We start from the raw sequence: 24,060 nt of genomic DNA, 5'->3' as shown, positions 1-24,060 counted from the left end.
CCGGCAGGGTCGGTGGCTCTGGGAGACGCTGGAGAGGACGCTTCCGGAGTCGGGACTGGAGATTGGCTTGACTCGGAGACCTTCTCCGTCGTGGTCATCCAAATGGTGCCGGTCTGTGCCTGGCAGGTTGGGGTCACAGGGAGGGTGGGTAGTGTAGGGGGGGTGCCCGTCTGAACCACGGAGAGGGGGGCATCCGGTAGGGTGGGGGTGGTCTGGGCCGTGTCAGTCTGTGTCGTGGGGGTTGGGGTCGAAGGGAGGGCGGGTGGCGCGGAAGCGGTCCCTGTCAGTGCCGTGGGGTTGGGGGCAGTTGGAAGGGTGGAGGGCACGGGAGCTACGTCTGTCTGCGCCAAGGGGATAGAGGTCAAAGGGAGGGTTTGGGGCAAAGGGGCCGTGGCCCTCTCAGGCGCCTCGCTCTCAGTTCCGGTGGTCCCGGGCTCTGCCGGAGGGGCTGCGGTGATTCCCGTCGGTCCCTCCGGCGCGGTGGCCCACTCGGGCGCAGTCTGCTTCGGGCCTATCCCGGTGGGGGTCCGGGTGGTCCCCAGAGCTGGAGTCTCTGGCAGTACTGGTCAAAGGAAAGCAGAGGTAGTTGCTGGGCAGGCTGCCCTCCACTATCCCTCTCTCCCTCCCTCTGCTGCCCTACAGCCAGATCAGTGCCAACACCCTCCCCGCTCATTCATTCAATAGTATTTATTGAGCGCTTACTATGTGCAGAGCACTGTACTAAGCGCTTGGGATGAACAAGTCGGCAACAGATAGAGACAGTCCCTGCCGTTTGACGGGCTTACAGTCTAATCGGGGGAGACGGACAGACGAGAACAATGGCAATAAACAGCGTCAAGGGGAAGAACATCTCGTAAAAACCGATGGCAACTAAATAGAATCGAGGCGATGTACAATTCATTAACAAAAGAAATAGGGTAACGAAAATATATACAGTTGAGCGGACGAGTACGGTGCTGTGGGGATGGGAAGGGAGAGGTGGAGGAGCAGAGGGAAAAGGGGAAAATGAGGCTTTAGCCGCGGAGAGGTAAAGGGGGGATGGCAGAGGGAGTAGAGGGAGAAGAGGAGCTCAGTCTGGGAACGCCTCTCGGAGGATTGAGTTTTAAGTAGGGTTTCGAAGAGGGGAAGAGTATCAGTTTGGCGGAGGTGAGGAGGGAGGGCGTTCCGGGACCGCGGGAGGACGCGACCCGGGGGTCGACGGCGGGACGGGCGAGACCGAGGGACGGCGAGGAGGTGGGCGGCGGAGGAGCGGAGCGTGCGGGGTGGGCGGTAGAAAGAGAGAAGGGAGGAGAGGTAGGAAGGGGCAAGGTGACGGAGAGCCTCGAAGCCTAGAGTGAGGAGTTTTTGTTTGGAGCGGAGGTCGATAGGCAACCACTGGAGTTGTTTAAGAAGGGGAGTGACATGCCCAGATCGTCTCTGCGGGAAGATGAGCCGGGCAGCGGAGTGAAGAATAGACCGGAGCGGGGCGAGAGAGGAGGAAGGGAGGTCAGAGAGAAGGCTGACACGGTAGTCTAGCCGGGATATAACGAGAGCCCGTAACAGTAAGGTAGCCGTTTGGGTGGAGAGGAAAGGGCGGATCTTGGCGATATTTGGGCAAGGGGTGGGGGGTGGGTCCAGCCATCCAAAACCCAGACCCCGCTCCTTCCCCTCACCTCGGTGGTTCCGGGCAGTTCACGGGAACAGAACCGGACCTCGAGAGTCAGAGGGTCCCAGCCCCACCCCGGGGCTCAGTTCCCTCCCTTCTCTCACCTGCCCCTAACCTCACACCCGCCTCTGCAGTTGGGGTGGGGGGAGGGAGAGCCCGGGACGGGCCTCAGCCTCCACCCCCGAGCCTCTCAATCCTCTCCCCGACTCCACTCCCTGCCCACGGGCCCTAGAGGAACGGGAGAGGTGATGCCACGTTGGGGCAACGGAGGTAGAGAGGCAGGCAGATGGACGAGCAGTCAGGGAGACCGGCGGCCGGGAAAGCCGACAGACTGGCGGACCCCAGCACCGGGGGGATCCTTTCCGGCCACTCCCTCCCTCTCAGAGGATCTCCGCTCTCTCTTCTCTCTGGTCAGAGGAGGGCCACCCGTGAGGGGAGCCAACTGGCCCCGGGGCAGATCTGGGGTGCTCACCTGAGCCATCCAGGGGCTCCCGGGCCCTGACCAGCAGCAGCAGCAGCGGCGGCAGAAGGGGCAACGGAGCCCACAGGATACCCTGTAGCTGGGTCATGGCCCGAAATGGGGGAGTCTTCTTAGATCTGGCACGTTGGACGCAGGAGCGGCGGGGCTGCGGCCACGGTACGGGAACCGCCGGCCGGTGGAAGGAACTGAGGTCTCCCAGTAGCACCCCGCCTCGCCTGCCCTCATCTACTCATGGCCCCTGGGCCACCCATCCTGGGGGAGAGTGGCGGGGACGGGCCATAGTCCCCCAGGGGCCACGTGGGGGCCTGGAGCCCCTTCTGCCTGATGGGCAGCCCGTCTCGAGAGTGGCAATCACAGGGCCTCTGGGGACCCCCCCATCTCCTACCCCTCTCCCCTCGGAGGCCTCACGTGTTGGATCAGGAGACCCTCCCCACACTTCCCCGCCCCAGTAAGCAACAAGGTGACTACGGTGGGCAAGACAGGGCCATACTGTCCAAATATAAGGGGCTGGACTAGTCTGAATATGAGCTTCTACCCCCTCATCTAGAAATGCCGAGTTCTCTCCCATGACCGGGGTACTGAATGCTGAAAAAACAGGTGAATTTCACTTTCTCCAGCCCCCACCTCCACACTGCTGCAACCCGTACATATTTGTGGACTCACAGCACCCCCGAGCACTTCTGAACGTAATTATTTGCACCCTCTCCTACCTAGATAGCAACTTTTATACTTAATCACATCTTCCTCCTCTCCGGGAATTATTCCTTTGTCTGTCAATGCCGATGGATGATGCAATCTCTGGAGACAGGGATGGGGCCTACCGGCTCTCCAAAGAGCTTAATGAGAAACTCCGCACACAGTAATGGGGCATGATAAATTCTACTCATTTACTGAGGGGTATTTTCCACTCAGATTCCTGGAGTTCTGTCCATTCCTCGGGGAAAGCTTTAAAAGAAATTAGAGATGAGTTCTGTAATGTCTGTTTCCCAATCAATCGATTGTATTGAGTGAGCGCTTACTGAGTGAAGAACGTTGTGCTATCAATCGATCCGAAGTATTAAGCCTTTAAGGAAAGTAGTTTGTAAACTAGTTTGGAATTTGTAAGCTCCCCGGGGGCAGTGATCAAGTCGATGAACTCCACTGAATTGTACTCTCCCAAGTGCTCAATATAGAGCTCAGTAGGTGCTCAATAGATACCAATGACTGACTGATAGTCTTCCCCTTCCCTGTTATTTAGCCGTAATAAATCCTGTTAACGTTACCAAAAAGGCAAACGCAGAGTCCCGATGGTACCAGGCGGTCAGCATAGCACATCAAGCGATCAATCGCCCAATCGGCGTCACTTATTGGGCACTTACTGGGTGCAGAGCACTGTACTGAGCACTTGGAAGACTCCAACACAGCAGGATTGGTAGACCAGTTCCCTGCTCACCAGGAGTGTACAGCGGGGTAGGAAGGCATAAAAATAAATTACGTTTATGAAGAGAAGTGACGTGGGACTAGGGGTGGGGTGAATATCAAGTGCTTAAAGGGTACAGATCCAAGTGCACAGGTGATGCAGAAGGGAGAAGGAGTAGGGGAATAAAGACTTAGTTGGGAAGGTTCTTTTGGAGGAATTAATAATAATAATAATAATAATAATAATGTTGGTATTTGTTAAGCGCTTACTATGTGCCGAGCACTGTTCTAAGCTCTGGGGTAGACACAGGGGAATCAGGTTGTCCCACGTGGGGCTCACAGTCTTAATCCCCATTTTACAGATGAGGCAACTGAGGCACAGAGAAGTTAAGTGACTTGCCCACAGTCACACAGCTGACGAGTGGCAGAGCTGGAATTCGAACTCATGACCTCTGACTCCAAAGCCCATGCTCTTTCCACTGAGCCACGCTGCTTCTCTAGCGTGGCTAGGAATTGTGAGTTTAGCCAGGCTTTGAATTTGAAGAGGACAATATTCTGCCTGATTAGAAGAGGGATGGAGGTCCAGACCAGAGGGAACTACTGGGCAAGGGAAAAGAGTCAGTGGTGAGAGAGATGAGATGGGGGTACAGTGAGTAGATTGGCATTAGAGGAGCGAAGTGGGTGAATTGGGTTGTAATAGATCAGCAAGGTAAATGAGATAGGAGGTGGGGAACTGATTGAGGGACTTAGAACAGCCTGGTGTGGTGGGAAGAATGTCCCTTAACATTCAGAAGTGCTCCCTTGGTCACCCTGCTTGGGGGACTGACTTTTTTTTGCCTCTCCTGGGACCCTTGATGACCTGACCCTTCCGCCACAGGAAGCCCGGACCTGCCAGTGAGTGGTTCCCTGGGTGTGGGTGTGTGTGTGTGTGTGGCGGGGCCGGGGGTAACGCCGTGGTAGGGCCACATCAAGGGCTGTGACTAACTTCGGGGACTCTGGCTGTGAGAAGAGGCCGTCAAGGTGGCTTATCTCTGTCCATCGGGGCCCCTTTGGCGCCTCGAGCCGCCTCACAGAGCCCGTGGTCATCAGCAGCCAGGGCAGCGGTAAGATGCCCAGAATCCCCAAGGAAGGGATCTGGGGGAGATGAAGCAGTCCCCGGCCAGATGGCGATCCTGGCGTTGGCATCAAAATATCAATCTGACACAGAGGTGGTTGGGCTCGAGGACTTTACTGGATGCAATGCTGAGACATCGGCATCAGGTGGATTTGTGGGTGAACAGGAGACCAGGCCGGGGCTGTGGGGACTTAGAAAGCCGATGGCCCCGAGGCCAATGTTTTCTGCTGTGAACCCAGAGGACTCATACACACCTGCCCCACCCCTGGAGCTCACCCCCGACCAAGTCTTCCAAGTTACCCAGGAGTCACTCTGGCTTTTAAAGGCGAGAAACGGATGGGCGTGGTTTACCCCTCTTGGGGGAAAGGCATTTATCTCAGGTGCACCATGAACGTTCCCATGAGGATGAGCACCCATAGAGGCAAGGATCCTAGATTGGGAAAAAAAATAAAGGAAGTGTAACCAAATTGGAGGCAGGGGGATAGACTGGATGACTTCCTTGAGGTCATTCCCCAAATTGGATTTAAGGCAGCCAGAAGGTGCGGGGAGAGGGAGACACTTCCGGGAGAGAGCGAGGAGAAGAGGCCACGGACGCAGGCTTAGGCAGAGACCCTTACATGTAGCCCAAACTGAAATGGGGTTGGGAGAGATGGGAATGGGGCGGGGGCTTTAGCCAACTGGAACATCTCACCAACAGTTTTGGAGCAAAAGACACGGTGAAGGATCATCATTCCAATTTGCAGGGAGTGGGGAAAGGTTTGCCCCGAGAGGTCAAGTAACTTCTCCAGCATCACACTGCAAGACCGTGGCAGAGCAGAATTAGAACCCAGGTCTCCTGCATCCCACAGCTTTTACTCCTCCCGACGCAAAAGTACTGGTTGAAACATCGCATCCAGATTCATAAATCTGTACAGACCCGCTGGGCTTCCTTTATCCCTGGGGCCTGAAACGACAAGGATCTGTGATTGAGTCCACAGGGCCCGGACTTTACAGAGCGTACCCTGGCCGCAGGGTTCCTGCCCTTGAAGAGCTTCCATTCCAGGTGCTCCGGCATTATGGAAACTAAGTGCTAAGTTGGAAGGAAAAACTGAAGCGGCAGTTGGAGGGATCCAAGGGGGAGAGAGGAGAGGTGAGTCAGGGAAGGCCTCCTGGAGGAGATGTGATTTCAGAAGAACAGTGAAGTTGGGGAGAACTGGGGCCTGACAGCTGGGCGGGGGAAGGAGTTCCAGGCAGGAGGGAGGCAGGGAGGACAATGTCGGCATCAGACCAGGTGAGGACGACACACAGCGAGGAGGCTGTCTGAATAAAGCTTCAGTGAAACTGAGTTTCTCGGCAATCAAATGCCATCGATTGACCGATTCTAACAAAGGAGACACTACCTCGGCGTAATATGCGTTGGCCAGGATCCCCTAGTTCCGCCCCCCATATTCAGCGAGGCCTTCCTGGAGGAGACGGGAGGGAGGGGAAGAGGGAGTTTGTTTCCCGGCCCTGGGCCAAGGCAGAGCCGCCTGCGGGTCCCGAACGGCCGTGGTCTGTCTGGGGTTTGGACCGTGCTTGGAAAGGATTCACAGAGGAAGGAAGCGCCCAATCAATACCATTGACTGGTGGACTGAGAGGGCTGGTTCCCTCCCGTCCTCGCTGGGGGGCACAGTTACCGACCTACTCTCTGTACCTCGATCTCGGCTATGTCCCTGCCTCTGATCTGCAACTCCCACTCCCTTCATAATAAAGACCCCCCGCTCTCCCCACCTTCAAAGCCTTATTAAAAATCACATCTCCAAAAGGCCTTCTCTGGCTAAGCCCTCATCTCCTCTACTCTTTCTCCCGTCTGTGTCCGTACGTCGTCGGCTGCTGGCCGATCACGTCCCCGCTGCCCCCAGGCCACGCTGCAGACCTGGGGGAAATCCAGAGACGGAGTGGGCCGGCTACTTTCTCCGCCCGGTCCCGGACTTTAGTCAGCAGGCCGGACGTTCCAACCCGGCTTAGGAGATAGACTGTAAGCTCACAGTGGGCAGGGAATGTGTCTGTTTACTGCTGTACTGTACCCTCCCAAACGCTTAGTACAGTGCCCTGCACACAGTTAGTGCTCAATAAATATGACGGAATGAATCCGTGCCGATGGAACTGTTAATTGCTGGGGGCACGCACTCACCAGCTTTCCCGGCTCTTGTTTTCATGGCTCTTGGCTCGGTCGGTGGGGGCCGGTCCTCCAAGGGAGAAGGGGCCGGACTCCAGGAGATGACCACTTCCCCTTCCCCAGTTCCACAAGGTCATCAAGGTGGGGCCAGAAGTATGGGAATTGAAGCTTCCCCCTGTAGCCTCCAGGACCAGCTACCTATTCCTGGGGGAGGCAGGATAGCAGAAGTCCCAGCCTTTATGACATAACCAATCAGCCGGAGCCCTGACTCAAGAAGTTCTGCCCCCGGCAGCCCCACCCAGGAGGCTTGGGCCTCCCCCTCTCAGTCCACCCACCTTGTTGTATTGACGGTTGCCTATAAATCGTAAATCCTCATGCTTCTGTGCAGGTACAGGATGACACTGAAGTGGAAGTGGAACATCTGGAAAACCATCTTCACCTCCAAGAGGTTCCCATTGGCGATGATCTTTGTGCCTTCCCTGTCTTTGATCAAACAGCTGCCGCAGAGTTAATGGCCCCCCAGGGGTGCGAACCCCGGCCAGGTCCCGGGAGCCCCAAAAACACACAGGGTCCCCCCCCCCCCGGGGGTCCATGCTGGAAAACGGGAGACCCAAGAGGGTGGGGTTAGTGCATCAGCCCCCCAGTGAGTAGGGGACCTCGCTGGGGTCCGTGACCAGTGTGGGCCATGGGGCATCAGGGTGCCCTGAACCAATCAGATGGAGCTTAGCCACAGCTGGGCACTAGCACCGGGTCTGGGGAGGGAGCCCTTTTTGACAAAAGGAAGGGTCTCTCTAGTAGGGGGGCTCTTGAGGTGAGGCCCAGGCCTGGAGAAGGTCATCCAGGACCCTTCAGTTCCAACCCTGACCCCTTCCACGTCAGCCCTGGGCCAAGGGCAATGGGAGAGGCCGCGACCTTACCTCTGTTCCACAGAGTGGTAAATCTCTTCCTCCAAGGGTGGGTCATGGGCATCCAGATCCATCCCGCTGGCCCGGATGAGCAGGTACACAGGGGTGTTGAAGGTGATGTGGTCTTCCTTGAGGGGCTGCCAGTGTTCGGGGTCTGCGTAGATGATCATGTTGACAGTGGCATCCCCAACCCCGATGATGTAAATGGTACTGTGGCTGTGGCCAGGGGAAGACCAGGGTCAGAGGGATCGGAGGCCTGCTGGTGTCCCCTGGCTGGGGCAGGGGGCATTAGTGACTTGCAGTGACCCTCCTCCGTGATGTCCCCCAGGAGGTCGCCCGCCCCCAGACGTCACCTCCCAGAAAGCTCTGCGTGGACGAGGGGACCAGAGTCCGGGAGCACAGAGAGAGGGCTGGGGAAGGGCCAGGCACAGGCTTGGAAAGTTGGGACAGAGAGAGAGCCGGAGCCAACGACATCGGAGGAAGACACACTGAGACAGACAGCACAAGACAGAGAGAGCGCCGCCGAAACAAGAAAGGCAGAGAGAGCAGGGTCCAAACGTACACTCACATGCACAGACATGCACAGCTACACAAACCCCGTTCCACAAAGGCACTTAGTTTTACACAGATGCACACTGTTATAAACACAAACCGTTGTATGTGGAAACACTGTGGGCGAGTTACAAATTGACTGGCTCCCTTTGCTCTAGCCCCCTCCCCGTGCCACAGCACTTGTGTATATATGTACGTATTTATCATTATAATTCGACTTGTTTATTAATGATGTGGCTATATCTATAATTCTATTTATTTATAATGATGCCTGTTTACTTGTTTTGACGTCTGTCTCCCCGCATCCAGACTGTGAGCCCGTTGTGGGCAGGGATTGTCTCTGTTGCTGAACTGCACTTCCCAAGCCCTCAGTCCAGTGCTCTGCACACAGTAAGCGCTCATTAAATATGATTGAATGAATGAATGAATGACTAAACCTCTCTATCTCTTTCCATTCCTCGCCAGGAATATTCTGGAAAGGGACTGGCTAATAGGGCAAAAACTCTATCATTCGGAGATGGAGCCGAGCTACTGAGGTGTGAGCTAGGGAAGTTTTCCAGTTTAGCCTTGACATAGCTGCCCGGCCTGAGGTGGTTGCCATCATAGCAGTCATAGTGGCCACAGATGGATTTTAAACTGCAACAGCCTGAAATTCTGCTCCTCTAGCCATTGTGTCCTCATGTCATTTTAGTGTTTTGCATCATCTCTCCTTACAGGTCTTTCACCAGTCCCCTCTCCCCCCCTTTTATTTTTATATTGTGAGGCCCCCAAGGGACAGGGACCGCATCTAACTCCCAAATGTATATTCTTTCCCAATACTAAGTACAATGTTCTGTACACAGTATGTGCTTAATAAAAACTATCATTACTACTATTACACAAAGATTGCTGTATGTAGATGACGGTGACCTAGAAGCACATACCCAAGAAGACATACAAATGACAATAAACTGCTTTACGGAACCAGCCGGGCCTTACAGACCGGCGATCAGTCTAAAGAAAACCAAAGTGATCAGTCAGCCTGCACTAGGAAAGCTTTACACACAGCCAAAAATTTCTGTTGACCCAAGACCTAAATTCTGCCCCCGTTTCTGCCACTTGCCTCCCGTGTGACCCGTGTCACTTATCTCCTCTGGGCCTCGGTTCCCTCATCTGTAAAATGGGGATTAAGGCTGTGAACCCCACGCGGGACCTGGACTGGGTCCAACCGGATTAAGTTCTATCTACCTCGGTGCCTAGTACAGTGCCAGGTACATAGTAAATCCTTAGCAAACACTGTCCGCCTCCCCCCAAAAATCAGCTGCATAACCAGCTCTCTGGCCAGTGATAGAATGATAGACAAGGAAGTAGAAAACTGAATCAAGAAGGCCAGCACATCCTTCAGAAGATGGTCAACAAGTGTTGGGCAGCAACGAGGGATCCCGTTCTAGGCCAAAAAATAGAAGTCTACCAAGGTGGACACTAAGGCTGGGAGATCTAAGGCTGCTCACATTCATTCATTCATTCAATCGTATTTATTGAGCGCTTACTGTGTGCAGAGCCCTGCGCTGTTCCACCGAGCCACCTATGGGCCTTACTCAGTCACAGAAGGCCAGATCACGTCACGAACGATTATATTCTGGATCCAAGTCTGTCTCCTGGCATCGAAGCTATGATGCCCTTCAACAAGTTACGCTGGTTGAGACACTTCATTCATATTTATTGAGCGCTTACTGTATGCACAGCACTGTCCTAAGCGCTTGGGCAAGTACAGTAAAACAATAAATAGACACATTCCCTGCCCACAATGAGCTTACAGTCTAGAGTGGACACTCGTGAGGAGAATGAGCGACAGCAGGACAACCAAACAGCCGCTGAACGATGAGCTGAAATTGGGAAACCGCAAGTAAGGGAGGCAGAAGAAACATTCTAAGAATGGGGGAAAATGAAACCTCAGACCATTCTGCATCCTGGGTGGAAAGTGAGAGTTTTGGCTGCATCCCTCCTTCCCCCCGCCCCACTCCCCCTGTCCTGAGCCAGGCCAGGCCCAACAATCGCCTCACTCTCCCGGCGGAGACTCCGGCGGGCAAGAGAAGGGCTGTCCAGCCAGTCACCACCCTCTCACCTCGGGCAGGTGGCGGGGACAGAATCGGACGGCTGTCACCGGACCCTTGGGGCTGGGCTTCAGTTCCGTCCCCTCTCCCTGGCCCCGTTCCCCTCAGCCGGGAGAGGGAGAGAGTGAACGGGACTGGTCTCGGCCCCCACCCCTCAGCTCCTCATCCCTCTCTTCCTCCCTGCTCCCTGCCCAGAGCCCCAAGGGCTCCAGAGAGGGAACTCAAGCTGAGGCAACTGGCTGACACACAGAATGGCACAGAGAGAAAGTGGATAAACAGACTGACAGGGACAGACTGGCAGACAGACAAACAAGCAGGCAGACCTCTGGGAGGGGAGGAGGTCAGCTCGCCCCGTGATTCGTGGCTGTCACCCCCACTCAGCTGCTCGTGGCGGCATCATTTCAGTGCCCGTGACCCCTGGAGAGCCCCTCTCCCTCCTCCTGAGAGAATCCCCGCCCCGCCCCCCTTTCTCTTTAGCTAGTACCAGGTGGCCCACTGAGGGATGGCCCACTGGGGCGAGTTAGGGGCGCTCACCTAACTGCCCAGGGTCTCCAAGGCTCTGAAGAGCAGCAGCCACAGAAATGGTGGCCTTGGGATCTCCTGGAGCCGGGTCGTGGGCAAGCTGGGCGAGTCCCCTCAGATGTGGCACGTTGGACACGGTCGTGGTGGGGCCGTGTCCACGGCCCGGGAAACACCGGCCGGCGGAAGCAGTTGAGCTGTCCCGGTGGCAACACCGCCTCACCCTCCCGGTCCTTCCCACGGCCGCCCGGCTGCCCATCCCAGGGGAGAGGGAGGTGGGGCGACCCGGAGTCCCTCAGGGGCCATGTGGGGGCCTGAAGCCCCTCCCACCTGACAGATAACCTGTCCCACGAGTGGCAATTGCAGAGGCCCTGGGGACCCCCAACCTCCTGACTCCCTGATTCCCCATGGACCCCAGAATAGGCCGCACCTGACGGTCAGGACACCCCTCAGTCAGCGATGAGGAGGCTACAGGGGCCAGGACGGGTGCTGAATTAATAATAATAATGTTGGCATTTGTTAAGCGCTATGTGCAGAGCACTGTTCTAAGCGCTGGGGGAGATACAGGGTAATCAGTTTGCCCCACGTGAGGCTCACAGTCTTAATCCCCATTTTACAGAGGAGGTAACTGAGACACGGAGAAGTTAAGCGACTTGCCCAGAGTCACACAGCTGACAGGTGGCAGAGCAGGAATTCGAACCCAGGACCTCGGACTCCCAAGCTCGTGCTCTTTCCACTGAGCCACGCTGCTTCTCAATTGGGCAGGAATTGGCCAGTTAGACGCCTCCCCCTCTTCATCTAATATATAGTCTGGTAAGACTAAGTTCCCCACCCCTCCCTGCCAATCACACTCTTCCAGGGGTACGTTGCACAGCTGGTCTCAGAGACTTTGCCCCATCTTAGACCCTCCTACCCACTGTGGGCAGGCAGATCTATATTTTTCATGGCATTACGCGCCTACTACGTGCCAGGAACTGTACCAAGAACTGGGGTAAATGCAAGCTGACCGGTTTGGACACGGTCCACTCCCACCTGGGGCTCAGAGTCTTGATCCCCATTTTACAGATGAGGTAACTGAGGCCCAGAGAAGTGAAGTGACTTGTCCCAGCCACACAGCAGATAAGTGGCGGAGCCAGGATTAGAATCCAGGTCCTTCTGATTCTCAAACCCATGTTCTAATCACTAGCGACACTGCTGTCATTTTTCCTTCCTATTGCCACACCCCGGGGCAGCTTGGACAGCTAGGGACTCCCAGTTTTGATCACAGTCTGTAAGAATGGAAGGTGGGCGGAAAGGGGTCTCGGGACCCTCTTTTCCTCCCCTTCTTCCTCCTTTCCGCTCTCCCAGGTGTCCCTTTCTTCGGTCAGGCTCTCAATTCCTTCTGGGCTGAATTCGGGGTTTCTCCCTCCCTTATTCTCTCCAGTTCAGTGTTCTGCACTCACAGGACTCCGACCTCATTGAGCCCTAAATCAATATTATTGATCGATTACCCTCTGTCAACGCCTCAATCAATCAATCCTCCTGCTTCTCCTTAGAGAGTGTTTGTTTTGTGGCATTTGTTAAGTGCTTACTATGCGTCAAACACTGTTCTAAGCTCACGGGTGAGATACAAGTCAATTAAGTTGGACACAGTCCCTGCCGCACATAGGGCTGACAGTCTCAGTAGAAAGGAGAAGGGGAGAACTGAGGCACAGGGAAGATAAGTGACTTGCCTGAGGTCACACAGCAAGCAATTGGCAGAGCCGGGATTAGAACCCAGGTCCTCTGACTTCCAGGCCCAGGCTCTTTCCACTAGGTCATGCTTCTTCTCTGGTGGATAGACTATGGGCCTGGAAGTCAGAAGGACCTAGGTTCTAATCCTGTCTCCACCACTTGCCTTCTGAGTCATTTGGGCAAGCCACTCTACTTCTCTGTGGCTCAGTGTCCTCATCTGTAAAATGGGAATGAAGACCTGGAGCCCCATGTGGGACAGGGACTGCGCCCGACCCGATTATCTCATATCTACCCCAGCGCTTAGTACAGTGCCTGGCACATAGTAAGCACTTAAATACCGTAATTTTTTTTTTTAATCAATCAAACCAGCAGACAAGTCACTGCACAACAAGTCCCCATTCCCCACTCCAGTGTTATACTTTCCCAAGTGCTTAGTAGAGTGCTCTGCACATAGTAAGCACTCGGTAAATATGATTGAACGAATTAATTAATATCCCTTAATCCTCTCTGGCTCCATTCCAGGTGGGTTTTCCCATTTCACAGTTTGGGCCTGGGGGTTCTGGGAGGATATCCAGGCCCCTGGGGGAAGGTGGATTTCTTCCCCTTTAAGTCAGTCTCCTAGGTAACTCTGAGCTACCCTGAGGGTGGCGGGTGGAGGAGGGTTTTCCTCATCCGATGTCTCTCTCTGTGGTCCCGGCTCAGAGTTGCTGTCACTGACCGAAGGCGATCTGCTTCCAGCTGCAGCTCCTGCCCTGTGCTTCACAATCTGTCCTCCTCAGACCTCAACCATCATTCTATTTACCGCTTCCGTCCCACCCCAAGCCCTGCGTCGCAACCAGCCCCAAAGAGAGTCCACCCCCTCCCGTCCCTCTGTACCCTCGCAGAAGGACAGCTCTCCCCTCCGAGCCTTAAGGCGGGCACAGTGGCCCAGTGGTAATGAAGAGAGAGGCTGGGCGGTGCTGGGGAGCAGCAGGTCTCAGAACGCTTTATTCTTCCAACACACGAGCCTGGCAGGACCAGCCTTCCCTCCCCAGCGGCCCCTGCGCCTCCCAGGGCTCTGCGTCCAGCCCACCCTAGGGCCCAGCTTCTTGGCAGGCGCCCGATGCCCCACCGAGGAGCCACCGCCACCGGCGGTGCCCGTCGCCGGGCTGGACCCTCTTCTCGGTTCCCGCGGGCCCTGGCTCCGGCCCCTCCGGGTCCAGCTCCTCCTCTCATCCTCACCCCGCTGGCGCTCTCCATCTGGGCAGAATTCGCGGCCGACGGCCTCGAGGAGAAGCCGACCTCACGTGGGGAGGAGGCCTCGCAGGAGGGGGCAGACGGGACCAGCTCACGGGGCAGGCCGTGCCCGGGGGCGAGGGGGCACCACGGAGGGAGGGAAGGGCGGCGAGTGAGCCGCTAGACGAGCCTGGGGCTTTTCCACTTCCATCAGCTCTGCTTCCGAGGCAGGTTTCCTCCCTTAAGAGGGAAGGTGGAGGAAGATTCCTGAGAAGTGAGGCAGGAGAGAGTGAGGAGGGGGGGTCTTCCAGTGATCAACTCTGTTGTACTGTATTTTCCTAAGTGCTTAGTACAGTGTTCTGCTCACTGTAAGCGCTCCACTGAGAATAAATACCCTTAGAGAGGCAGCATAGCCTAGTGGAAAGAGCACAAGCCTGGGAAGCAGAGGACCTGGGCTCTAATCCTGGCTTCGCCAATTACCTGTTGCGGGACCTTGGGCAAGTCACTTCACTTTTCTGTGACTCAGTTCCCTCATCTGTAAAATGGGGATTCAATACGTGTGGTCCACCCTACTTAGAATGTGAGACCCGTGTAAGACCTGATTATTTTGTTTCTATCCCAGCACTTAGAACAGCGCTAGGCACGTAGGAAGCGCTTAACAATTACCACAATAAAACTGATTGATCTCATCTAACGTCCTACCTATGGTTGCCTCTGACCCCTACTCGCCACCCCCTTCACCACCACCATCACAATGGGGTCTAACCTGCATCCCTCTCACTTCTCTCAATGTTGGTATTAAGCACTTACTGTGTGCCAAGAGCCAGGTTAAACCTTGGGTTAGATAAAAGGTGATCAGATTGGATACCGTCCCTGTCTCTTTCCCCATCCCATGCTCACAGTTTAAAAGGGAGGAAGAAAGGCTATCACCCCTATTTTGCAGATGAGGAAACTGAGGGCCAGAGAGGTCAAGTGGCTCGGCCAAGGTCACGCCACAGGCCGGGGGCACGACCGAAAGCAGCATCTGGGTTTCTGGGCTCATCCTATCACACCAAGAGAGAAGCAGTGCGGTCTAATGGATAGGACACAGGTCTGGGAATCAGAAGGACCCGAGTTTTAATACCGGATCTGCCGCTTATCTGCTGTGTGAACTCGGGCCTCAGTTAGCTCGTCTGTAAAATGGGGACTAAGACTGTGAGCCCCGTGTGGGTCAGGGACTGTGTCCAACCTAATTAGATTGTATCTACCCCAGCGCTTAGTACAGTGCCTGGCACATAGTAAGGGCCTAACAAACACCATAAAAGAAACACCTCTGGTGACTGGAGAGGCCAGTTCATCCACCCCCCGCCAACAAGCACTGGATTGGAGAATTTCCTCATAGAGCCCCCCCGTCCGCCGGTGCCCTCTCCCCATAACGGGGGGTGGTGTCTCTCTCTCTGATGGCGTGGCACCAGCCCAAGCTGGCCGGGCATGGAGCTGACCGCAGAGTCACTCCCGGTTTGGGGTCGAAGGAGGTGGGTGGCCGGGAGGGGGGTGCGGGGGTAAGGCCAATGTACCCGGTCCAAGTTTATGAGGGCAGTGATGAGGTCCGTCTTGGTGTCCCCGGCGACGTTTATGGAGATGGCGCTGCCCGTGGGGCCCAGAGGGGTCGACTGCCGTTGCATTACCTCCTCTTCCTGCTCCTGGTTGAAGCGGATGGAGCGCACTTCCTCCACAATCCTGCAAGGAGTGGGACAGAGAGCAGGGCCTGTGGCTAGCTCTCCTTCCCTCCCCTCCTCCGGATCTCCTCCATCAATCAGTGGGATTTACTGAGCGCTTCCGCTGTGCAGAGCGCTGCACGAAGCACTTGGGAGAGGACGCTACAAGAGTTGGCAAACTCTCCTCGTCAGGTCCCGCCTGAGGCTCCTCCCAACCGCGGGTCCTGCTCCAGACCACCCCAGCCTCCGGCGCCAATCCATCAGTCGATCGACCAATCCTGCTAGCCAAGGGGGCGAGAACTTGATGTCTGGTTCCCCCCCTTCTAGACTGGGAGCCCGTTGTGGGCAGGGATTGTCTCTCTTTATTGCTGAATTGTACTTGCCAACCGCTTAGTACAGTGTTCTGCACACAGTAAGCGCTCCATAAATACGATTGAATGAATGAATGAACCAATCGATCAATCCTCCTAGCCGAAGGTTATTTCCCTCCCCGGCAGGGTCCAGGACCAGGCCCGGACCGTCCCTGACTCCAGGGTCTGCTAGACGGTGAGCTCTTTTAGACCGTAAACTCGTTGGGGGCAGGGAATGTGTCTGTTTATTGTTCTACTGTACTCTCCCAAGTGCTCAGTACAGTGTTCTGCACCCAGTAAGCACTCAAGAAATATGACTGAGTGACCATGGGTAATGGGATCCTGCCCATTATCTCCGGCATTATCAATGGCTTTACTGAGCGCTTACTGGATGTAGAGCTCTGTACTAAGCGCTTGAGGGAGTGCAATGTAGAGTAGGTAGACCCACGGCTGTCCACAAGTTCCCAGGCACTTAGTCCAGGAAAGCACTCAGTAAATACCATCGACCGGCAGATCGACGGGCGGGGGTTTCCGCCCTCGGACGCCAACGTTTCCTGTCCCCTCACAGGGTCCGGCCCCGGACGGACGGAAGGATGGATGGCAGACGGGGTCCTACCTGTTCAGCTCATCCCGGATCTGCCTGTACTGGTAGAGGTTCTCCTGGATGGCCTCCAGCACCAGGCAGAAGTCATCGATCGTGTGGTCGGTCAGGTTCCTCAGGGGCCTGGTCCCCAGGGGCATCTTGGTGGGCAACTGGGCGGACTCCTCCTGGACGTCCTTGCAGTGGACCAGCTGCAGCTCTGGGGCTCCGTCGTCGTCCATGCTGAACTGCAGGGGTGGTGGGGATGGTGAGGTCCCATCCTCTTTATATTGTCTCCTCCCGAGTGCTTAGTACAGTGCTCCGCACACATTAAGCGCTCAGGAAATACCTGGGCCAGGACAGGAGAGGGCACCGCATGGCTTGCCCAGGGTCACACAGCAGGCAAGTGGCAGAGCCGGGATTAGAACCCAGGTCCTTCCGTCTTCCAGGCCCGGACCCTCGCCACTAAACCACGCTCTTTCGGCCTCAGCTTCCTCATCTGTCAAATGGGGAGATGATATCTGCTCTCCCTGTCACAGCTGGGTAGGATGGGAACCGTGCCCAATCCGATCACGGTGTATCTACCCCAGACCTTAGCACAGTGCTTGGCGCCTGATAAATGCCAGGTAGCCTTAATCGCTAAAATCTTTCCTCTCCATCCAACCTACTAGTCCCTCTAGACCGTAAGTTCACTGTGGGCAGGGAATGCGTCGGTTATATCGTTGTGCTGTGTTGTGTACAGGCACCGAACAAGTGCTGGAATAAAGACAAGCTAAGTAGGTCAGTCACATTCCGTATCCCTCGTAGGGCTTACGGTCAATACCCATTTTACAGATGAGATAACGGAGGCCCGGAGAAGAAAAGTGACTTGCCCAGGGTCCCACGGGAGACAAGCGACGGAGCCGGATTAGAAGCCAGGTCCCTCTGACTCCCGGGCCCGGTCTCCACCCATTAGGCCGCGCTGCTTCTCCGCCTTACCTCTATATTGGCAAATTGCTCCTGCTGCTGTTTTTGCATCAGTAACGTCTCCTGCATCTTCATCATCTGCTCCAGGTTGGTGGTCACCACGACCACCAGCAGGTTTGTGCCGATGAAGGCGCCGACGGTGATGAAGATGGAAAAGTAGAGAGCGCTCCCAACCTGCAGGCTGTACTGGCCCCGCTCCATCCTGGGGAGGGTGGGCTGCGTCACCACCCGAGACAGGGGTCTCCCAGTCCCGGGGACCCCGCCTTCGGAACAACGGTAGCACCCAAGCGAGCCACCCGCGGTGAACTCGGACTGGGAGGGTGGTGGTTTGAAGATCAAAATCAGGCAGCGGGTGGAAGAGAAAAGAAAAAAAAAATCAAGCAGCGGGGCCAAGGCCAGGTGGGGTAGCGGAAGAGAAACCGGGCAGAGGAATAAATAAACAGGAAGGGGGTGAAAAGGAATTGGGCATCACACTCAAGCCAACCCCAAACAGCACGATCTAGTGGAGAGAGCACGGGTCTGGGAGTCAGAGGCTCTGGGTTCTAATCCCGGCTCCTCCACTTGTGACCCTGGACAAGTCACTTCACTTCTCTGGGCCTCAGTTCCCTCATCTGGAAAATAGGGGTTAAGAGCGTGAGCCCCACATGGGACAGGGACTGTGTCCAACCCGGTTTGATCGTATCCACCCCAGCACTTAGAAGAGTGCCTGGCACAGAACAAGTACTTAACAAATAATAAGAAGAATAATGAAGTACCACAGTTATTATCATTATTGTTGTTATTATATGGATGGAAGCGAGGCAGCAGGAGAAAAAAGAGGAAGGCTTCAGGGTGAAGCGAATTGTCCATTCCAAGCGCTTAGTCCAGCGCTCTGCACCTAGTAAGCGCTCAATAAATACTATTGAATGAATGAATGAATGAACGAATGAAGTTCCACCTTCCCTTTCAGTTGCACAGAATCCAGTTGGAATCGGTCGGGCCTGGGGCCAAGGGTTACCCTCGGTCTCATGGGCCAGACCCCGGCCTCGGCCTGTGGTGGTCCCGGTGCCACGCCTGGGTCCCCGAGCCGCGACCCCCCAGCACAGTGAGCTGACCCGTTTCCAGATCCCGGAAGGCAGGAGGCCCGGGACGGACCACCCCCCAACCCCCTCCCGCCTCCACTACCCTGGGGTACGCACTGGAATTCGTTATATATGTCCACCCAGCCATCCTGCGTGATGCAGATGAAGAGCGTGTAGAGGGCCACCTGGATATTCTGGAAGTGTTTGGGCATGTAGTTGCCGAACAGGGTGACGCCAAACACGGAGAAAACCTGTGGAGCGACAGAGAGAGGCGGGGCTGCGGAGGAGGGGCCGGGGCCGGTGCGCAGGGAGGGATGCTGCGTGGCCTCGTGGATGGAGCGTGGGCCTGGGAGTCAGAAGGTCCTGGGCCCACCACTTGTCTGCTCTGTGACCTTGGGCAGGTCATTTTAACTTCTCTGGGCCTCAGTTACCTCATCTGTAAATTGGGGTTGAAGACAGGGAGTCCCATGTGTCTAACCTGATTATTTTGTATCTACCCCAGAACTCAGAACAGTGCCTGGCACATAGTAAGTGCTTAACAGATACCACGATTATCATTATTATTAATCATTAGGGGACATGAAGATGGTGTGGGTGACATGCAAATGACATGGAAATGAAGGATGGTGCCGTTGGCTTCCTCGGCGCAGGTGTGCTGACAGCCATTAAGTTGGGACTGTTCCCGGAACAGATCCCAGAGTCTGACTCGGAACTGGGAGGCCCGTCCCCTGGCCCAGTCCCCCGTCTACCCTGCCTGGATGGGCAAGGGGAGGGCTCCAGAGCTCCCCTGAACACAGGCCTGGGGAATGCCCGAAAGGGAGGCGGGAAGGGGGTCTTCCCCCTGCCCCCCACGGACACCGATCGCACAGGGTTAATAATAAATAATAAAGGTGGTGTTTGATAAACTCTATGTGCCAGACACTGTACCAAGAGCTGGGATAGATACAAGCAAATCGGGTTGGACACAGTCCCTGTCCCACGTGGGGCTCACAGTCTCAAACCCCATTTTACAGATGAGGGAACTGAGGCCAGAGAAGTGAAGAGATTTGCTCAAGGTCACACAGCAGACAAGTGGCGAAGCCAGGATTAGAACCCCGATCTTCCTCACTGCTGGGTCCGGGCTTTATCTAGTAGGTCACAGTGCTTCCCCTAGGGGCTTCTGGCACTAAGCCCAGCAGGCCAAGGGGGGCGGGGGGGTACAGGCACAAGCCTGGGACCATCATCCAGGAGAGGCAGCGAGGCCCGGCGGACTGGATGCCCCGGTGCGGGGTGTCCGGGGCCGATGGGCCGCGGAGGGGGTGGACGGGACTGACCAGCATGAAGAAGAAGATGAGCACCATAATGTTGACCATGTCCGGCACCGACTGCACGATGACGCGGATGATCCGGGCCAGCGGTTCCACTGCCATGCAGACCTGCACCAGGCGCACCAACCTGGGGGGGTGTGGGGGCGAGCGGCTCAGGACTCCCCATGGAGCTGTGCCCCCTCCCCGCAAGACACACCAGCCGGCCTTCTCTGGCTCTGCCCCACCTCCCCCCAGCCCCTGCGAGCGTCGGATTGACCCACCGGGACCCCCAGCCGGGCCGGACCGCTCTCTCTCCAGGCCTCAGCCTTCCCAACTGTAAAATGGGTGCAACTCCAAGGAGTCAAGCTCGAGGTTCAATTTATCACAAGGAGAGTAATCATAATTACGGTATCTGTTAAGCGCTATGTGCCAGGCACTGTATTAAGTGCTGGGGCGGATACCAGCAAATCGAGTGGGACACCGTCCCTGTCCCACGTGGGGCTCACGAGTCTCAATCCCCATTTTACAGATGAGGGAACTGAGGTCCAGAGAAGTGAAGTGACTTGTCCAAGATCACACAGCAGACAAGTGGTGGAGCCGGGATTAGAACCCATGACCTTCTGACTCGTAGGCCCAGGTTCTCTCCGCTACGCCACGCCGCTTCTCTACAGACACATTTCCTGCCCACAACGAACTTACAGTCTAGAAGGGGAGGAGCTTAGGGCCGTGAGGTGGGGGCCGGGGAGAAAATCTGGGGGTGCTGGCGATGAACCCCTCACCTGAGGGTATAGAGGAAAGCGTTACTCTTCATCGAGTCAAAGAAGAGCGCCAGGGAGAGGTTAAGGACGATGATGAAGTTCAGGACGTTCCAGCCATCCTGGGAGAGGGAGACGGGTGGGAGGGGAGAAAGTGGGGGGGTCAGAAGCAGGAAGATCAACCAATCGGGGCACTCATTGAGCACCTGAAGCATGCCGGACCCTGTCCTGAACACTTAGTACAGTGTTCTGAGCACAGTAAGTACACCATATAAGCCACTGATTGATTAATTACAGCAGTAATAATAACAAAAATAATAGTAATAATTGTGATATCCGTTAAGCGCTTACTATATGTGCCAGGAATTGTCCTAAGCGCCGGGGTAGATACAAGCTAATTGGGTTGGACACGGTCCCTGACCCACACAGGGCTCACAGTCTGACTCCCATTTGACAGATGAGGGAACTGAGGCACGGAGAAGTGAAATGACTCGCTCAAAGTCAAAGTCGGGATTAGAACCTATGACCTTCGGTCTCCCAAGACCGATCTCTATCAATCAATTGCATTTTTCGGACGCTGTGTGCAGAGCACAGTACTAAATGCTTGGGAGAGTACGATACAACAATAAACAGACGCCGTGATACCCCGGTTCCCAGCCCTCCAGCAGCTCTCGGGGTCTCCCAACAGGGAAGGCGGATAGATGGAAATTACTTACTAACGGTGGAAGCGGGAGGAACAAGGAAAGAATGGGTGGTAGGAAGGATAAGGCAGGATGGAATAGATGAATAATTAAATATACAAACCAGTTCTCCTAGGACACGGGGGCTGCGCTCTTCAAGAATCTTGGATTATGGGAAAATCACATTTGTCACAGCTACTTTTTCAGTGGGAATGAATGGGTTACTATCAACAGTGGTATCTGTAAAGCGCTGACTAATGTGCCAAACACTGTATTAAGCGCTAGAGTAGATTACGAGATTATCAATCCCTGTCCCAAATAGGGTGCACAGGCTAGACAGGAGGGAGGACAGGTATTGAATCCCCAATTTTCAGATGAGGAAACTGAAGCCCAGAGAAGTGACGGGACCTGCCCAAGGTCACACTGCAAGCAGAGAAGCGGCATGGAAAGAGCACAGGGCTCGGAGTGAGAAGATCTGGGTTCTAATCCTGGCTTCACCATGTACCTGCTGTGTGACTTTGGGCAGGCCACTTCACTTCTCTCAGTTCCCTCATCTGAGAAATGGGGATCGAATACCTGTGGTTCTTCCTACTTAGAATGTGAACCCTATGTGGGACCCGGTCATCTTGTATCTACCCCAGGGCTCACTACAGTTCCTGACAAATAACGCAATTATTATTATTAGTGGGATTAGAATCCAGATCCCCCGACTCCTGGGCCCGGGCTCTTTTAACTAGGCTGCTCTATTTCGCTGGGACTGGGCAGACCAGACGGGAGCACTTCCGAGATAAGGCCGGCAAACCTTCCAAAAGATCCAGAAGCCGTTGAACCAGCCAAGCAAGACCTCGCAGAAGAGGATGGTCAGCACAATGTCATCCAAGGCGGAGAACAGTTCATAGTGTCTCTGTGAGAGAGGATGGGGAAGAATTAAATCACTCCGACCTAGTTCAGAGAGGGATAAAAATCACCCCCAGCTTCGGAGAGGGAGGGATAAAATCATCTCGGCCTCGGGGAGAGAGGGACAAAAATCACCTCGGCCTTGGTCAAGGAGGGATAAAATCACCCAAGACTTTGGCAGAGTGGTATAATATCAGTCGGGCCTTGGTGGTGGCCTTTGGTTGGTCCCAGGAGATTGCAGCCAGGGGGAAGAACCCTTGGTTCTCATCCCCCTCCCCACCACAGCCCCTCCAGGCCCGTCAGTCCAGACTCCAGCCTGCCTCGCTCACCTGGGGTCTCTAACAAGACCCGAGAATTCTCGAGGGGGACAAGACGACCCCAGATCGAGACTCTCTCTGGCATCGGCTGCATCTCCAAACCCCATCCCGCCACCTCCCAACCGTGTCCCCTCCTCTCCCGGCCGAAACTTGGTCCGGGGATGGGACCATAAGAAAGCTCCAGGTGAGGAGTGGGAGGGAATAAGGGAGGGGGAACGCAGAAGCCCCTGCCCCAAATCCCTCCATCCCAGGCCCTCCCACTCGGTCGACAGCGCTTTCTGCGCTGAAACCTCTTAGCTGCCCCACGGGCATCTGGATGCAAGGAGGCAGGGGGCGGAAGGCGGAGGGCAGCCAGCGGGAGGGCACGACAGGCCGGAGGGGCGCCGGGGCGACCTGGCTGAGCGAGACATCGGTGCGGAGGGCGATGGTGAAGGCGTTGACGACCAGCAGGACTGCCAGGAGAGCCTGAAAGGCCGGGTGCTGCAGCAGCTGCCTGATGCACATCTTGGCGAAGAACTCCTGCATGTCCCAGGCATCCTGCGGGCAGGGGAGTGGGCATCTGTGCCAGGGAGAGTGGGCATTCCCCCCCCATAGAGGGAGTGGCTTGTGCTGGGACAAGAGTTGGGCTGCACTGCTCAGACAACTTCTATTCCTGGTCTAGCTGGTGCCCAGGGCAGGTAGGGGCAGAGAGGGGGAGGAGGAAGACAAGGGTGTGCCAGGGTGGAGGAGAGGCAGGGGTTGTGCCCGGGTGGAGGGAAGGAAGGGGGTGAGCTGGGGTGGAGGGGTGGCCGGGTATAATAATAATAATTGCCCTGATGGAATTGCCTGGAAGGTAAGGGTTTCTGGGGAAGGAAGTGTTTGGAGCACATGGCTGTTTGGGCCAGGAGGGTCCAGGGTGGGGAAGGTGCCCAGGTGGGTCGTGGGGCCGGGGGGCGGTCAGGGTGGGGAGGGTGCCCAAGTGGGTGAAAATGGTACCCGGGTTTAGGGCCGGGGCATCCCAAATAAGGCCTCACTCGAGAGAAGACGATGTCATGCCGGTTGATGAAACTCTGGTTTTCATTTTCTCCTTGAGCATTCTTCCCTTCCCACTGGCGCTTCCACTGGGGGAAGGTGGTGAACAGCGAGGCAAAAGGGACAAGCTTAGTAGGAGTACTCAGTAAAGTACACTGCACCAGTAAGCGCTCAATAAGTACCGTCGATGACGATGATGGCACGCTGTAAGAGACTTGGCTCTGCCTGTCCCCCCACCCCAAACCACCCAAACCTCCCGTCCACTCCCTCAACACCTCAGTGTGTCTGTTTACCTCCTACCCCCAGGCTCCACATCCAATTCCCTAATCTGATCTCCCTATCCATACCCCATCACGCCCAGACCCCCAACCCTCAGTCCACTAGCTGCTTCTCGTTCTCTCTCTCCATCCTCACTCACGCCCCCCCCTTCCCCATAGTACCCTGCCCCTCGCTCCCCTCTCTCCCCACACTGAAAGGGGTGAAAAGTGGGCACGGAAGCCAGGCCGGGACGATCGTGGCCTGCAAGGGGTAGAGCCGGCTGGGGTCGGGGGCGGAGTGGACAGCACACCCGGGTGAGGGTCAAGGGCTGGATGTTGCTGCTGTCCGTCCAATGGCGCCACCAAGACCTCCAGTTGCTCATGGCTGCGTCTCTCAGCTCTGGTGCCAAGGCCTCACGCCCGACGGAACG

At 55.8% G+C, this 24,060-nt stretch overlaps 1 protein-coding gene and 1 long non-coding RNA gene across 2 annotated transcripts; both read right to left on the bottom strand.

The window, feature by feature from the left end:
- Window positions 1-5,471: 5,471 nt before the first annotated feature.
- LOC120638895 lies at window positions 5,472-6,987 on the bottom strand. Its single transcript, XR_005660927.1, has 2 exons — window positions 6,791-6,987; window positions 5,472-5,581 (listed from the first exon to the last, which is right to left on the bottom strand). It is a non-coding gene; the product is annotated as an uncharacterized LOC120638895 (long non-coding RNA).
- Window positions 6,988-13,514: 6,527 nt separating this feature from the next.
- CATSPER4 (cation channel sperm associated 4) lies at window positions 13,515-24,038 on the bottom strand. The gene is made up of 11 exons (XM_029080296.2): window positions 23,941-24,038; window positions 23,375-23,461; window positions 22,755-22,898; window positions 21,950-22,051; window positions 20,492-20,589; window positions 19,740-19,860; window positions 18,544-18,677; window positions 17,378-17,567; window positions 16,436-16,647; window positions 15,329-15,491; window positions 13,515-14,039 (listed from the first exon to the last, which is right to left on the bottom strand). Exons 1-11 carry the CDS (start codon window positions 24,010-24,012, stop codon window positions 13,983-13,985), a joined length of 1,380 nt encoding a protein of 459 aa, XP_028936129.2. The 5' UTR covers window positions 24,013-24,038; the 3' UTR covers window positions 13,515-13,982.
- Window positions 24,039-24,060: the final 22 nt, after the last annotated feature.

The sequence above is a fragment of the Ornithorhynchus anatinus genome, chromosome 16 (genome assembly GCF_004115215.2).
Source record: "Ornithorhynchus anatinus isolate Pmale09 chromosome 16, mOrnAna1.pri.v4, whole genome shotgun sequence".
Taxonomy (NCBI): domain Eukaryota; kingdom Metazoa; phylum Chordata; class Mammalia; order Monotremata; family Ornithorhynchidae; genus Ornithorhynchus; species Ornithorhynchus anatinus.
The sequence above is the reverse complement of the archived record's forward strand: the minus strand, read 5'-3'. Positions and strand labels throughout refer to the sequence as shown.

What these genes read in the sequence shown, in the direction of transcription:
- CATSPER4 (XM_029080296.2), bottom strand. Translation starts at nt 24,012, where the DNA reads ATGAGCAACTGGAGGTCTTGGTGGCGCCATTGGACGGACAGCAGCAAC. An exon ending in TCATCTTCTTCTTCATGCTG is followed by an intron (nt 18,678 to 19,739) that starts GTCAGTCCCGTC and finishes GTCGCTCCACAG; the next exon opens with GTTTTCTCCGTGTTTGGCGT. An exon ending in ATCCGGGATGAGCTGAACAG is followed by an intron (nt 15,492 to 16,435) that starts GTAGGACCCCGT and finishes CACTCCTTGCAG; the next exon opens with GATTGTGGAGGAAGTGCGCT.